The following is a 13,961-nucleotide window of genomic DNA, read 5'->3' on the forward strand; positions in this document are numbered from 1 at the left end:
TTTCTGGGCTTACACGGTGCTGATCTCGCTGACTTAGCAAAGCCAATCTTTTCTGAGGAAGGTTTTTGTTACTTTTTCATCAGCTCCAGGGAGCACTGGTCTGGGAGCCTAGGACAGTTGTGTTTGTTAAACCACAATCCAAAAAATACTGCTGTGAAAGATGTTTATATATTCCTTTAAAAAGCCTCTGTATAAATGTCAGGCCAAGCCTATTTTGAATCTCTTGTCTTTTTCCAAAAGAATTATTATCACAAGGATAAGAGTTTGGAACATTCACTACTGAATACTTTTTTTGACAGCCTATTCCTTAACTAAGTCAGAAAGAAGCAAAATAAAAGGAATGATGCAGTCTTTATTTTCATTTGTTTAATGATAATTAGCTCTGACACCATCTCCGAGCACATAGATGGCATGAGGAAAATGGGCTGGTTGAGGTTGAAGTGTGTGGGAAGAGTCAGTAGAGAAGGAAAAGCAGCACTGGCCCCTTGCAGACGTTAGATTGTCCCTCTGCCTCTGCCAGGGGCTTGGAGAAGTGGCCTTTACCCTTCCTGCCCTACCAAACAGATAGCTGCCTCAGGGAACAGCCCTGCTCTCTCCAAATCCAGTTTTGCTTCAGTCACTTGTCCTCTCAGGCGAGATGCCAGCTGCTGGAGATACTTGGAAGTACTCAGAGCCCTGGGAGGGGAGACAGATAAACAGATGATCACAATAGCATATTAACTGTGGTGACGCGGGGTGGGGATACAGCTTTGCAATGAGGGCAGCAAAGCGTTTCCATAGGCGATGTCGCCTGCCGGCTCTCCTGGGAAAAGGGTGAGGCTAAGCACGCTGATGAACTTATGGGCCTGCCAGCAGCTGGGGCCTGGTGCAAGAGGACACGTGACGGGAAACTAGGCCTCTGCGGTACTTACAGTCTAGATGATGATGAATCTTAAATTCTGCAGGCATCAAGAGGCTGGAAACGCATGTGAGGCTGGGGAGCGACATGACCAAGGGTGTCTTGTGGCAGGCTTCCTCTGCTGCAGTACAGGCGAGGGCTTAGAGGCCTGGCCTGTTAGGAGACTATTGCAGTAATCCCAACAAGAGAGAGGGTGGATGTGGCTTCTCCAAGTACCCTTCTCCTTTATACTGAGGGAAGGAACTGAGAGCGTGGCAGAAGTTTGGAGTATAGTGAGGGAGTTGTACGTTTCAGATCTTCTGAGCTAGCTTGCCTGGGCACCGTCACACCCTCTTCCCTCTACTGCCCTGCCCCATCCAGAGTATGGCACCAGCATCTCTTTTTTAGCTCCTGACGCTCCAGATTTCTATTCCAACGAGAGATCCCTCGGGACCATTCCTCATGTCTGTGGACCACTGTTTCTCCATCAAAGGCCAAGGCACTGTGATGACAGGGACAATCCTCTCAGGCTCCATCAGCCTCGGCGACAGTGTGGAGATTCCTGCCCTCAAGGTCAGTCTTACTTTGTCCTTTCTTTTGCCCCCTCTCTCTAGTGGCAAGGAAGGGGAATAGACCCTTTGTCTTCACCTGCTAAACTTGCTGGACCCGCTCCCTGGGACTGACCAGCTGGCTCTGCTCTGCTCCATTTATTCTTCTGCCCTGCCTGGATTCTAGAACTACGACTCCTCTAATTCTCATACAACACCCATGCACTGGGTCTGCCATGATGAGCCTCCCAAGGAGTTGTCCTTTATAGATAATGAAACTGAGGCTCCAGATAGTGCAGTGGTCTCAGGACAATGTGGTCAACAAATGAGGTGCTGGGTGTAAACCCCCCTTTCTACAAGTTCCCTGTGTCAGAATGGCAAGTATACATGGACTGATTTCTGGGTACCTTTTGATTAATCACAAAAATTTCAAATTAAACACAATTAGCATCTTGTGTTGCTGAATCATACAATATGGAAGACATCTAGATGCATTTCACACTGCTAGGGACCACTGGCAGGTACCAGGTCATCCCTCAGGAGATCTGTGAGAAGAACGGACAGCTGGGTATCTCCCCATCGCCCCCACCTTCTGGTAACTTCTGGCCTGGCTCCCATTTAAAAGGTGTCTTATGGCCTCAATAGTTCCCTTCTTCATTGGGCTTTTTTGTCGTTTTAATTTACTGGAGAAGAAAAACTTCTACTACCCTTCTCCTTCAGAGGGAATAAAGGGTAGGGAACAAGGGCTAGTTAGAACTAAGAAGACCCTACCAGGCATTCGGGGACCAGGGCAGTAGTCTCGTTCTCAGAGGAACACAGAGTACAGAGAAGTAGTGGCATGCACTTGGCCCTCTGTACTCCACCAGAGACAGTGCCAGCTGTTGGATATACTCACAGCCCTAAGTGAATGAATTCAGTTGGCATGCTAACTGGGAATTCTCCCTGGAGGGCTGTGTTTATATAGATTCTAAGGTTATCTGGCTCAGTAGGTGTATTAGTCAGGGTCCTCCAGAGATACAGAAGCAAAAGTATGTGTATGTGTATGTATACAGAGAGAGAGATGTGTTTTAAGGAATTGGCTCACATGATGGTGAGGCCAGGAAAGTCCCAAAGCTGCAGGGTGGGCCAGCAAGATGGACACCCAGGGAAGAGTTGGAATTCAAGTCTGAAGGCTGTCAGTTGGCATTTTACTCATCTTCCAGGGAAGGCAGTTGTTTTGTATTCAGGCCTCAGCTGATTGGATTGGGTTCACCATCACTATGGAGGGTTATCTGCTTTACTCAGTCTACCCGTTTAAATGTTAATCTCATCCCAAAACACCCTCAGAGAAACATTCAGGATAATGCTTGACCAAATATCTGGGTAAAGTGACATAGTGACATAGCCAAGTTGATGCATAAAATTCACCGTCACACTAGGGCAGGGACAGCCAAGATTGCAGTGTCTGCTCTGAGCAAGGGGAAGGCAAGGGAGCACCTAGGCCTTGTGTTGGCCCTTCCTGGTCTAGGATAGCCGCGGAAGATAAAGAAAAGGGACATTTCAGGGGTGAGAGCAATGGCCAGGACTTCCCCAAGTAAAGGAAATCTCATGTTTAAATCTCTCCCTCCACTGATTTTATAGTGGTGTGACTGTTGTGTCCCTGTACAGGGCTGGGGGTATTAGGAAAGAGTCTTTTGACCTAGGCCTGAGGTTGGCTAGGTTCCAGGGCTCCCTCGCATGGCAGCAGGATTTGGAGGGTGAGGCCCTGCCCTTCTGAGTCCCTGACACTGTGGGTCATAATCCACTCCTCTACTGGTTGTGGATTCTACTCTGCAGACCATTAGTCCTGGATAAAGACCACTTAAATCCTTTTTGTGCCTGGGACTAAAAGTGCAAATCTTAAAAAATAAAGCACAAAATTGTGGAAATAAACTAAACTTATATTTACCAAAATTAAGATCATAATAGTGACTTAATTCTTAAGAATTAACATATTTACCAAAATTAAGATCATAACTGTGACTTATTTACCAAAATTAAGATCATAACTGTGAGCTTAATTCTTAGCTGTGTTAATTCAGATGTTAAATTTCTTTCCATTCCCTGTGCTTCCTGAGGGAGACCCCTCATGGCTACCCAGATCCAATATCCCTTCTGCCCTGGGAGAGGGCATGTCTGCAGCCTGGCGAGTAGCTGGAAGTAGGAAGGAGGTGTCAGAAAATGGCTTCATGGGAGACAGACTTGGAATTGGGCGTACCTGAGGCTCAACAGGGAAGAAAAGGTGTGTGGTGACAGGATCAGTGACTGCAATGGTAGGACCAAGAGTTTGGGGAAGGGTTGAGGCAGAGCTAGTCGGCCATATAAAGCAGACAGAGATGTTTGAGTGGGGGGGATGTGTTCTGCGGTCTTTGGCTACTCTTGTCCTTATAAAGCTGATGGAACTTGCCTATTAGGATCTCAGTTACTGATCTAGTACTTGGGTATGTGGAAGGTGCTTGGCAAACAAATTTAATGCTCCTCTTGCTTTTGCGCACTTATTTCCTCCCAGCCTATTTTAACCCTGTTGATGTAGGTGGCTGTTTGATTTTCTGATTTACTACTCACGGAAAGCAGGACTTCTAAGCAATGGATGGAACTTGGATATTTGGTAAAGGAGTGTTCCAAGCAAAGTGTGGAGGGTGCAGTCTGGTTCTCCTTTGCTGCTTGTAGGAAATGTGAAAGGAAGGGAATGGATTGAAGAAGGAACTTTTAGCAATAAGGAGCCAGCACTTGATTTGGAAGAGTCTTGGTCTGTCCAGATTCTAAAGGGTGCTTCAGGTAGGACATTCTCCCTGAGAAATCATGCTCTGGTGAAAGGCCAAGGGCAAGGCTGATCGCCTTTGCTCTTCAAAGAGACAAGGTATGTTACTCATGGATGTAATCAAACATTTCAGCAGAAGCCAGGAAGAGAGGTAGGCTTATTCCGGAAGGATCTGTGGAGAACACTCTTGTTTAATGGCATAGGTCCCCTTCACATACCGGATAGACTTACAAAGTTTTAGAGAATGTTATTTGAGCAAAAACACTGCCAGCCTGGACTGAAAGGGACAGAGACCTGAAGAAATGGAGAAAAACAATACAGTTGGACTTCAGAGATCCCACAAGCGGGAAATGACTAAAACAACTACTCAGCAACAAACATGTGTTCTCCTTCAAGAAGAAGAAGAACGACTCCGAGGGCAGCGCTGTGGACGCGGGGCAGAGGCCAGGGAGGCGAGCCCCGAGGCGGGCCGCAGAGACTGCACGGCCCGGCGCTGAGCATCGAGCCACAGAGGCTCGTGGTCAGGCCTGGAAACCTAACTGGATGTGCTTTGCTGATTTCAAACTTACTTCACACCACTGACCTCTGTGTTCCCCCATTTTTTCCCTATGCCTGTATTTTATTTTATTTTTTAAATTTTACCATGTATAATGTGCTCCTGTGTATAATACACACCCACATTTTGGCCCAAACTTTCAGGGGGGAAAAAAAATCTTTCCTTTTAATTTTTTAATTCAAATTTTTATTTGTTTACATTTAGGTACTTGTTTTTTTGTATTGTAAAGGAATTTTAGCACTTATTTTTTAACATATTATGGTACAAGAAATTTTCCGTAACAAATAATTACAAAACACTAGAACAGATACAAGCTACAAGAAATGTTATGTACCCGTAACATACGCATCCTAGGAGGCCAAGCACTCTTTGTCATTGCATGTTCATCTTAAGTTCCACAAAACCGATTATCGTGTTCCACGGTATTATTTCTCATACGGATATTGTTATTGATGTCTAGAGTTACACTTTTAACTTATAAGCATAAATAAAAGAATTAAAGGTATTTATATGGAATTAGTACTACCCATGTATAATGAACATTCTTATTTTTCCCTCACAAATTTGGGCCAAAAAAGTGCACATTATACACGGCAAAATACGGTATTTTATTATTTTATTTTTTTCAATTACAGTTGACATTCAGTATTATTTTATGTTAGTTTCAGATGTACAGCATAATGGTTAGACATTTATATAATTGACGAAGTGATCCCTCCAGTATGTCCAGTACCCACCCGGCACCATACATATTTATTACAATATTATTGACTATATTCCCTATGGTGTACTTTACATCCCTATGACTGTTTTGTAACTACCAATTTGTACTTCTTAATCCCCTCCCCTTTTTCACCCAGCCCCCAACCCTGCTCCCATCTGCCAACAATTATTTTGTTCTGTGTATTAGAGTCTGTTTCTGTTTGTTTATTTTGTTTTTTAGATTTCACATGTAAGTGAGATCATATGGTATTTATTTTTCTCTGTCTGACTTATTTCATTTAGCATAAAACCCTCTGAGTCCATCCATGTTGTCACAAATGGTAAGATTTCATTCTTTGTTATGACCGAGTAATATTCTATTATATATATATGTACCACTTTTTCTTTATTTGTTCATCTATTGTAGACACTTAGGTTGCTTCAATATCTTGACTATTGTAAGTAATGCTGTACTGAACATAAAGGTGCATATATCATTTCAAGTTAGTATTGTGGGTTTTCAGATAAATGCCCAGAAGTAGAATTGCTGGGTCATATGGTAATTCCATTTTTAATTTTTTGAGGAACCTCCGTACTGTTTTCCATTGTGCCTGCACCAATCTGCAGCCCCACCAATAGAGCACGAGGGTTCCCTTTTCTCCACATCTTCTCCAACACTAGTTTGTTGATTTTTTTTTTTTTGATGATAGCCATTCTGACAGGTGTGAGGTGATATCTCATTGTAGTTTTAATTTGCATTTATCTGAGGATTAATGACATTGAGGATCCTTTCATATGACTATTGGCCATCTGTATGTCCTCTTTGGAGAAATGTCTATTCAGGTCCTCTGCCCATTTTTAAATTGGATTGTTTGTTTTGTTGGTGTTAAGTTGTATGAGGGTTTTTTTTGTTTGTTTTTTTTTAAATCAATTTTGAATATTAACCCTTATTGGAAGTATCACTGGCATTGAATATCTTCCCTTATTCAGTAGGTTGTCTTTTCATTTTGTTGATAGTTTCTTATGCTGTGCAAAAACTTTAGTTTGATGTAGTCCCATTTGTTTATTTTTTCTTTTGTTTCCCTTGCCCAAGGAGATGTATCTGGATAAATGTTACCAATAGCAGTGTCAGAGAGTTTACTGCCTATGTTTTCTTTTAGAAGTTTTATGGTTATGGGTCTTACATTTAAATCTTTAATCCATTTTGAGTTTATTCTTGCATATGATGTAAGAAGGTGGTCTAGTTTCATTTTTTTTTTTTTTGCGTGTATCTGGCCAGTTTTCCCAATACCATTTATTGAACAGATTGTCTTTACCCCACTTGCCTCCTTTGTCATAGATTAATTGACCATATAAGCGTGGGTTCATTTCTGAGTTATGTCATTGATCACTCCATTGATTTCTTTGCCTGTGCCTATTTTTTCATGCCAGCATCTTGCTGTTTTGATTTCTGTAGCCTTATGGTATAGTTTGATATCAGTAGCATGATACTTCCAACTTTGTTCTTCCTTATCAAAATATCTGTGGGTATTTGGGGGGTCTTTTGTGGTTCCACATAAATTTTAGGATTATTTGTTCCAGTTCTGTGAAAATTGCCATTGGTATTTTGATAGAGATTGCATTGAATCTATAGATTACTTTAGATAGTATGGACATTTTAATGATGTCAATCCTTCCTATTTATGAGCACAGTATGTGCTTCCATTTATTTGTATCTTCTTTAATTTATGTCTTTAATGTCTTATAATTTTCTGAGTATAGGTTTTTTACTTCCTTGGTTAAATTTATTCCTGGGTATTTTATTTTATTTTTTGATGCAATTGTAAATGGGTCTGTTTTCTTAATTTCTCTTTCTGATAGTACATTAGTGGTGTACAAAAGTGCAACTGATTTCTGAATATTAATTTTGTATCCTGTTACTTTATTAAATTCATTTATCAGTTCTAATAGTTTTTTCATGAAATCTTTGGGGTTCTCTGTATAGTATCATGTCATCTGCAGATAATGACAGTTTTACTTTTTCCTTTCCAATTTGGATGCCCTTTAATTTCTTTCTTTTTTCTTTCTTTCTTTTTTCCGTCTGATTGCTGGAGCTAGAACTTCCAGTACTATGTTGAATAAAAGTGGTGAAAGTAAGCATTCTTGTCTTGTATCTGATCTTAAGGAGAATGCTTTTAGCTTTCCGCATTGAGTAAGAAGTTAGCTATGTGGGTTTGTCATTTATGGTCTTTATTATGTTGAGATATGTTCCCTCTCTTCCCACTTTGCTGACACTTTTTATCATAAATGGATGCTGGATTTTGTCATACACTTTTTCGGCATCATTGATAGGACTATATGATTTTTATTTTTCATTTTGTTTATGTGGAGTGTCACGTTAATTGATTTGCAGATATTGAATCAACCTTGCATACCAGGAATAAATCCCACTTGATTGTGGTATGTGATCTTTTTAATGTAGTGATAAATTGGGTTTGCTAATGTTTTGTTGAGGATATTTGCATCTATGTTCTTTAAGGATACCCGCCTATAGTTTGTTTTTTTTTTTTGTAATGTCTTTGTCTGGTTTTGGAATCAGGGCAATGGCGGCCTTGTTCCCTCCTCTTGGATTTTTTTGAATAGTTTGAGAAGAACAGTTGTTAATTTTTTTTTTTTTTGAATGTTTGGTAAAACTCACCTGTGAAGCCATCTGGTCCAGGACTATTGTTAGTTGAGAATTTTTTGATTGCTGATTCAATTTCATTAGAAGTAATCTTTTTGTTCAGATTTTTTGTTTCTTCTTGATTCATTCTTGGAAGATTGTATGTTACTAGGAATTTATCTATTTCTTCCAGATTGGCCAATTTGTTGGCATATAATTGTTCACAGTATTTTCTTATAATCCTTTGTGTTTCTGTGGTGTCTATTGTCACTTCTTCTCCTTCATTTCTGATTTTATTTATTTGGGTCCTCTCTCTTTTTTTCTTGATGAGTCTAGTTTTGGGGATCAGAGGGTGGACTATGGTGGGTTGAATTGTTGCCCCCAAAAGACATGTATACTGAGAATCTCATAATATGATCTCATTTGGAATAATAATATTTGCAGATGTAATTTATGTAAGGATCTCAAGATGGATCATCACGATGGATTAGGGTGGGCTCTTTATCCAATGATAAATGTTCAGTGGCCCAGAGATTCACAGAGACAGAGTGCATATGAATCTGGAGGCCGAGACTGGAGTTATGCAGCCCGGCCAAGGAATGCCAATGGTTGCCCGTAGCTAGCAGGAACTATTAGAGAGTTGTGGAAGGGATTCTTTCTCAGAGACTCCAGAGGGAACCAGTCCTGTTGACACATTGATTTTGGACTTGTAGACAACAAAAGTGCGACACCAAATTTCTTTTGCTTCAAGCTACCACATTTGTGGTAATTTGTTATGGCAGGGCTAGGAAACCAGTACAGATTCTGGATGGAAAGTACTGAAGTCCGAAAAAGACTTAAGTCCTTTATAATCTTGGGCAGGTCCCTGAATTTCTCTGAGCTTGGACTTTCTGGTGAAGAATGGCAGCCCCCAGCTCACCCTTTGGGTTGCCTGATTACACATTAGCATGGACATGCTTCACAAGTTAATGGTAGATTCAGAACCATTGCATACTGATGGCCAGCTCTGCTCCTTCCTTCCTTTCCTGTGATTCCCATTTGACAGGTGAGAAAACCTGGACTCAGGAGGGTTAATCAACTAGACAGCAGTTTGCGTTTGAAGTCAGTTATTCAGCTACCCAGACCAGTCTCTGTCCACTGTACCCGCTGCCCCTGGAGCCCCCAAGGAAACCCTAGGGCTAGTGGTTTTTCCTCTCCTTTTGGGCAAAAGCCCCCTAACCTCCCTAGCAGCTTTGTAGGTGAGACAGTGTACCCTGCTGAGGCCTCTCCCTGGTCTCAGAGCTCCTGAAGTTCAGAGCTCCTGAACTCCTCTCACCCCTGCCCTCTACTAATCATATTTGGCAGCCAGTGCCTGTCAGGGGACATTGCAGGGCGGGCTTTAAACTAGATGGCCCTCCTCCCGAACCCAGTGACATCCCTTTCAGATTTCACTAATCAACTTGGACACATCTGACCGCTTGAACTCCCTCAGAGGCAGGGCACAGCCATTCCAAATAAACAGTCACATTCCCCTCCTGGCCAGGGCTGGCCCGCCAGAGCCTGTTAGACCCTGGCCCCTGTTGCTGTTGCCCATGTTTGTTCCCAGCTGGGGTGCATTAGCTGATTGAGGGATTGCTGGGGAATAGGGAACGAAGGAGAAAAACCAAATCCCATTTAGGCCCCAGAATGGTGTAAATGCCAGACATCCTGAGATTCACCAGCCTCTCATCAGTTTCTTGACTCTCAATCCTCAGCCTGAGAAATCCCTCTGGTAAGATTTGATCTTGGAACTTTAGGCTAGTGATGTTTCCAGTGCTGATCGGCTATCAGGGTTGTAATGTTCAAAGCTGTTAGAACCACAGACCATGGAGAAAGAGAGAGCAAGGAGAAAGAGAGATCTGGGATTTCAGAAAGACCACAAGCAAGTTACTCTGCTTCTCTGTGTCACTAATTCCTTATAAACTTACAGATCCCTAAGTGCTGGCCAATGTCGAGGGCCTCCGGCAGAGGGGCAGAGGGGCGTGGTGCCGACTAGGTGATGGATGGCAAGTTCTTGACACATAAGAGGCTAATGCTCTTGTTATCTTTATTGTTGCCATTCAATGTGACTTTCATGTGGAATTTCTGTTTTCGGTTCTAGAGGTAGTAAATGGCACAGTTCTTTCCTGTTTGTAAGGAAATAGTTCTTTTCAGGGCTCCTCAGTGAGTTATTGAAATGGCAATACTGTTCTGTACAGGCCCCCATGGTCTACTGTGACTCCACCTGGTTTTCCTCAGGCTAGTTTTTAACCCTCTCGATGTCAATGGCTGTATGATTTTCTGCTTTACTAGTCAGGGAAAGCAGAACTTGTAGGCAATGAACTTGGATATTTGGCTGAGATGGGCCTTGCCATCAGGCTCTTTTTCTCCTGCCCTGGGAGAATTGTTTGTATTCAGCTTCCCCTGGCTCCTACCGGGACCGCTGCCAGATCCCACGCCCATCCCGGCCTCTGGCGCCACCTCCCTAACCCAGCCCCAGCCCACTCATGTCCACTCGTGGATCCCCTTCATCTCCAGGATAAAATTTGAAGTGCTTTGCATGGCCCAGAACACTTTTGTCACCACTCTGGCCTGTTTCTTATCCCAGAACCACACAATATCACTCCTGCTCTCAGAGTATTAGGCAGGACTGGTCACAAGTGACAGAAACCCACCTTCCACTGACTAACAAGAGAGGGGGTGAATTGGCTGAGTTACTGAGAAGTTGGGGTTAGGGAGGGCCCTCGTACCTCCTTCCAGACGTGTTTTGTGGGGGCTGCTCTTCGTGGCTTAGTCCCTGCAGCTCAGGCTTCCCGTTTTCTCCCTTACAAGTCCGGGGTGTAGTGGCCTATATCCTTGTGGTTAGCTCCCCGGAAGGTGGACCCAGTAACTGGGGTTGCCCTGCCTTTGCCATTCACTGGTACCCAGTTCTGGCCAATGAGGTGTGATGGGAGGTCTCCTGGGGGTAGGGGAGAGGTGTCCGTGCCTCTATGAAATTAAGCAGGAAAAGACAGCCTTTCTTCTGCCACTGGACATTGAAGAGGGAGGGACACGAGGCCTGGACTTAAGGGGGTAAGCAGCCCTCTTGTTACCATCCTGAGGGGGAGGTGAGAGGAAAGAGGAAAATAACCCCAAAGCAGTGCTTTTGGGACAGAAATTGCATGTCTTTACTGTTCAGTCAGGCTTGTCTCTTCCTTAGAATAGAAGGAAGAAGGCTTTCCAGGAGTTATCAACACAGTTATGGAATGGGATGCCCTTGGCCTGGCTGGACCAGGAGCTCATCCCTGTGGCCGGGACAAGTGCCACACTCTGACTGGGCAAGCTGATTATATATCTGCCCCCAGAGGTGGGTCTGGGGTTGGAAGGAATGATTCCCAGAGGAAGTTGGGATGCTATTGTTAGAAAACAGATGTTGGGGAGGCAAAACCGAGGCGTCCAAGCTCTCAGTGGTTCTGTGTGTCCATGCCTTGGTAGCCCAGGCCCTGGACACAGGGGCTGAGCTTAAGTCCCTCTCCTTCATTTACTTGCTGGGGCACTTGTTTGACCTCCCAGAGCCTGTTTTCTTGTGAGCTACTTACAAAGATTCGAGAACATTCGTATAATGTGCTTGCCATGAGGCCTGCATGTGGGCACTGCTGTCTTTGTCTTTTTTTTTTTTTTTATCACATGCCTCTTTGAATCTTGTATTTTCCCCATTTACTGTGCATTTTTCCTTGGCCCACAGAATGCAGTGACTGAGAGGGTTGGTGGCCTGAGCCCAGCATGAGCACCGGGGTTCTGTGAGACCTTTACCTCTCTCTGCCTCACCTTTCTGCTGGCTCGGGGATTTGAATCGTATCGGCAGCCAAGTTGTAATGTCCTGCTGTCTCCCTAACGAGGTCCAGCAACGGAAGAACAGGTGACAGTGAGGACAGAGATGGATGTCAGAGTAGGCAAGGAAGTCAGGATGGTGTCTCTGTTATAGGTGCTGTTTTCGGAGACGTGTGCTTCGCATCTTGAAGATGTAGCGGGCTGTAATAGGCTGCCTCTATGCAGGCCTTTCCTTGTAGAATTCCTCCAACACATCCACTGCCCTCAATCCCAAATGAGCAGTGTGCCCTTTGACATTGGTCTCCGAGAATCTGCTGCAGTTTCCACCCTTTCCACTTCCAGAAGACCTGTTTCCATTTCGTTCTTTTGTGGGCATGTCCCCCATTATTTTTGAGAGCAGTTTTTCATGTGCTGTGCCCACCCACAGTGACGGTGCTAACATGCTGATTCTCACAGCCCACACTGGGTGCTGGGGGCTGGATGAAGCAGGCTGCATGTCTGGCCTCCTGGGGTCCAGCACTCTGTTAGTTTAATGTCAGATGGCTTTTAGAAGTGTGAGCTCAGAAACGTAGTGGGGTATTGGCATAGCACAGGGAAGGAGCAGAGTGGGCAGCAGCCTTTGGGTGACTTGTTGGACATCTGCTGAGTGGTGCTGCATGCTGGGCTCAGGCCTCAGACCCTTTCAGGTTCTCATGTGCTTTCAACAACTCCATGGGAGCTGTGCTGTCCCCCGTTTTACAGGGCATAGAACAGACACAAGGGCATAAAAATCTTCAAACTAATCGGTGGAGGACTCTGGATTCAAATTCTAGCAGCCAGAGTCAGAGATGTGTGTTCTTGCCCCCACCCGGAACGCCCGTGTCAGGAAACCACTAAGCCCCTTGGCCCTGCCCCTCTCACATCAAATGAGATCTTTGTGGAGATGATCCAGGGACCCTCGGACAAGAAGTCCCTAGAACTGACTTTAGAGGTGCCACTTCATTCTGCCTTATCCTTCTTCATGGCCTCATGGGACCCTCATTCAAGGAGCTGAAAGCCCTGGGGCCCTCACAAGGCTGTCTGAGCAGAGGTCACAGCCAGCTTCTTGTACCAAGAGGGGCCTCGACCCATGATGGTTGATCTGCCTCCAACTCGAAAAGCCTCAGCATTTTACACAGTTCTCTGCAGGGATGATCCTGGCTCTCCTGAGCTGAGGTCAGAGCGGGGGAGAAATGGCTGCTACAAGCCAAGCCAAGAAGTGTCTTCTGAAGAGGGTGAGCATGAGCAGCTGTGATCCCGCTGCTGAGGGTGCCCCTGATAAGGCTGCACCTCATCTGGTCGTGCTGGGGGTGTGCCTCAAGCCTTGTGCCTGTCACCGTGTGGGCAGGCAGAGTTCCACTTGGGGCCAGGTCAATTTGCAGCACCCGCAGTTTTTTTATGGGACTCTAGTGCCCAACAGCACAAATAAAACCCTGCCCCAGCCTGACCAGGTGCTTCCCCTGAGGGCAGGACCGGGCACTGCTCTTCTGCAGCTGCCTGCTAAGTTGAACTCTCATTAGGCTGGATAGACATCTTAGGACCCAGCCTCTCCTCTGCCCACCCTGAAGCCCGAGTGCAGACATGCACTCAGATGTGCCCTGCCCGTTACAGCTGAGGGACAGTATAGCAGGGAGGTGAAGAGCAGGGTTTTGAGTGCCACTCTGCCTGGGTTTTCATCCCACATACCAACTCTGTGACATTCAGCAAGAGACTGAACCTCTTTGTATTTCAGCTGCCTTCATCAGAGAGTTAGGAAGAGGAGTCAGTGGGTTAAGCGTGTTACAGTAGTGCCTAAGTCAGAGTTGGTGCTCAGTAAGCGTTACTGGCCTTACTACCACGTGAAGCCTAGTGCACCTGGTACCCTTGTCGGCACCTTCCCCGGTGGAGCCTGGGAGCCAGGAGGGAAGCAGTGACGGAAATGGCAAACATGAGGAGGCAAGGGAGTGTGACCACATCTCCTGAGGATATCATGGGCCCCACAGTGCAGCTGTAGCAGCACCTTACCGTCACCCTGCAAGTCATTATTTGGAAAC

The 13,961-nt window shown here is 44.8% G+C and overlaps 1 protein-coding gene across 3 annotated transcripts in view; it reads left to right on the forward strand.

Annotated features, from left to right (window-relative positions):
- The window catches only part of EEFSEC (eukaryotic elongation factor, selenocysteine-tRNA specific), a 329,667-nt gene that overhangs the window by 133,423 nt on the left and 182,283 nt on the right, over window positions 1-13,961 (forward strand). For all 3 annotated transcript variants that reach the window (XM_081079076.1, XM_081079075.1, XM_081079077.1), the window contains one exon: window positions 1,286-1,450. In XM_081079076.1, coding sequence (XP_080935202.1) covers window positions 1,286-1,450 — 165 coding nt within the window. The remainder of the gene's footprint in view (window positions 1-1,285; window positions 1,451-13,961) is intronic.

Source organism: Rhinolophus hipposideros, assembly GCF_964194185.1.
Source record: "Rhinolophus hipposideros genome assembly, chromosome: 17".
Classification (NCBI taxonomy): Eukaryota; Metazoa; Chordata; class Mammalia; order Chiroptera; family Rhinolophidae; genus Rhinolophus; species Rhinolophus hipposideros.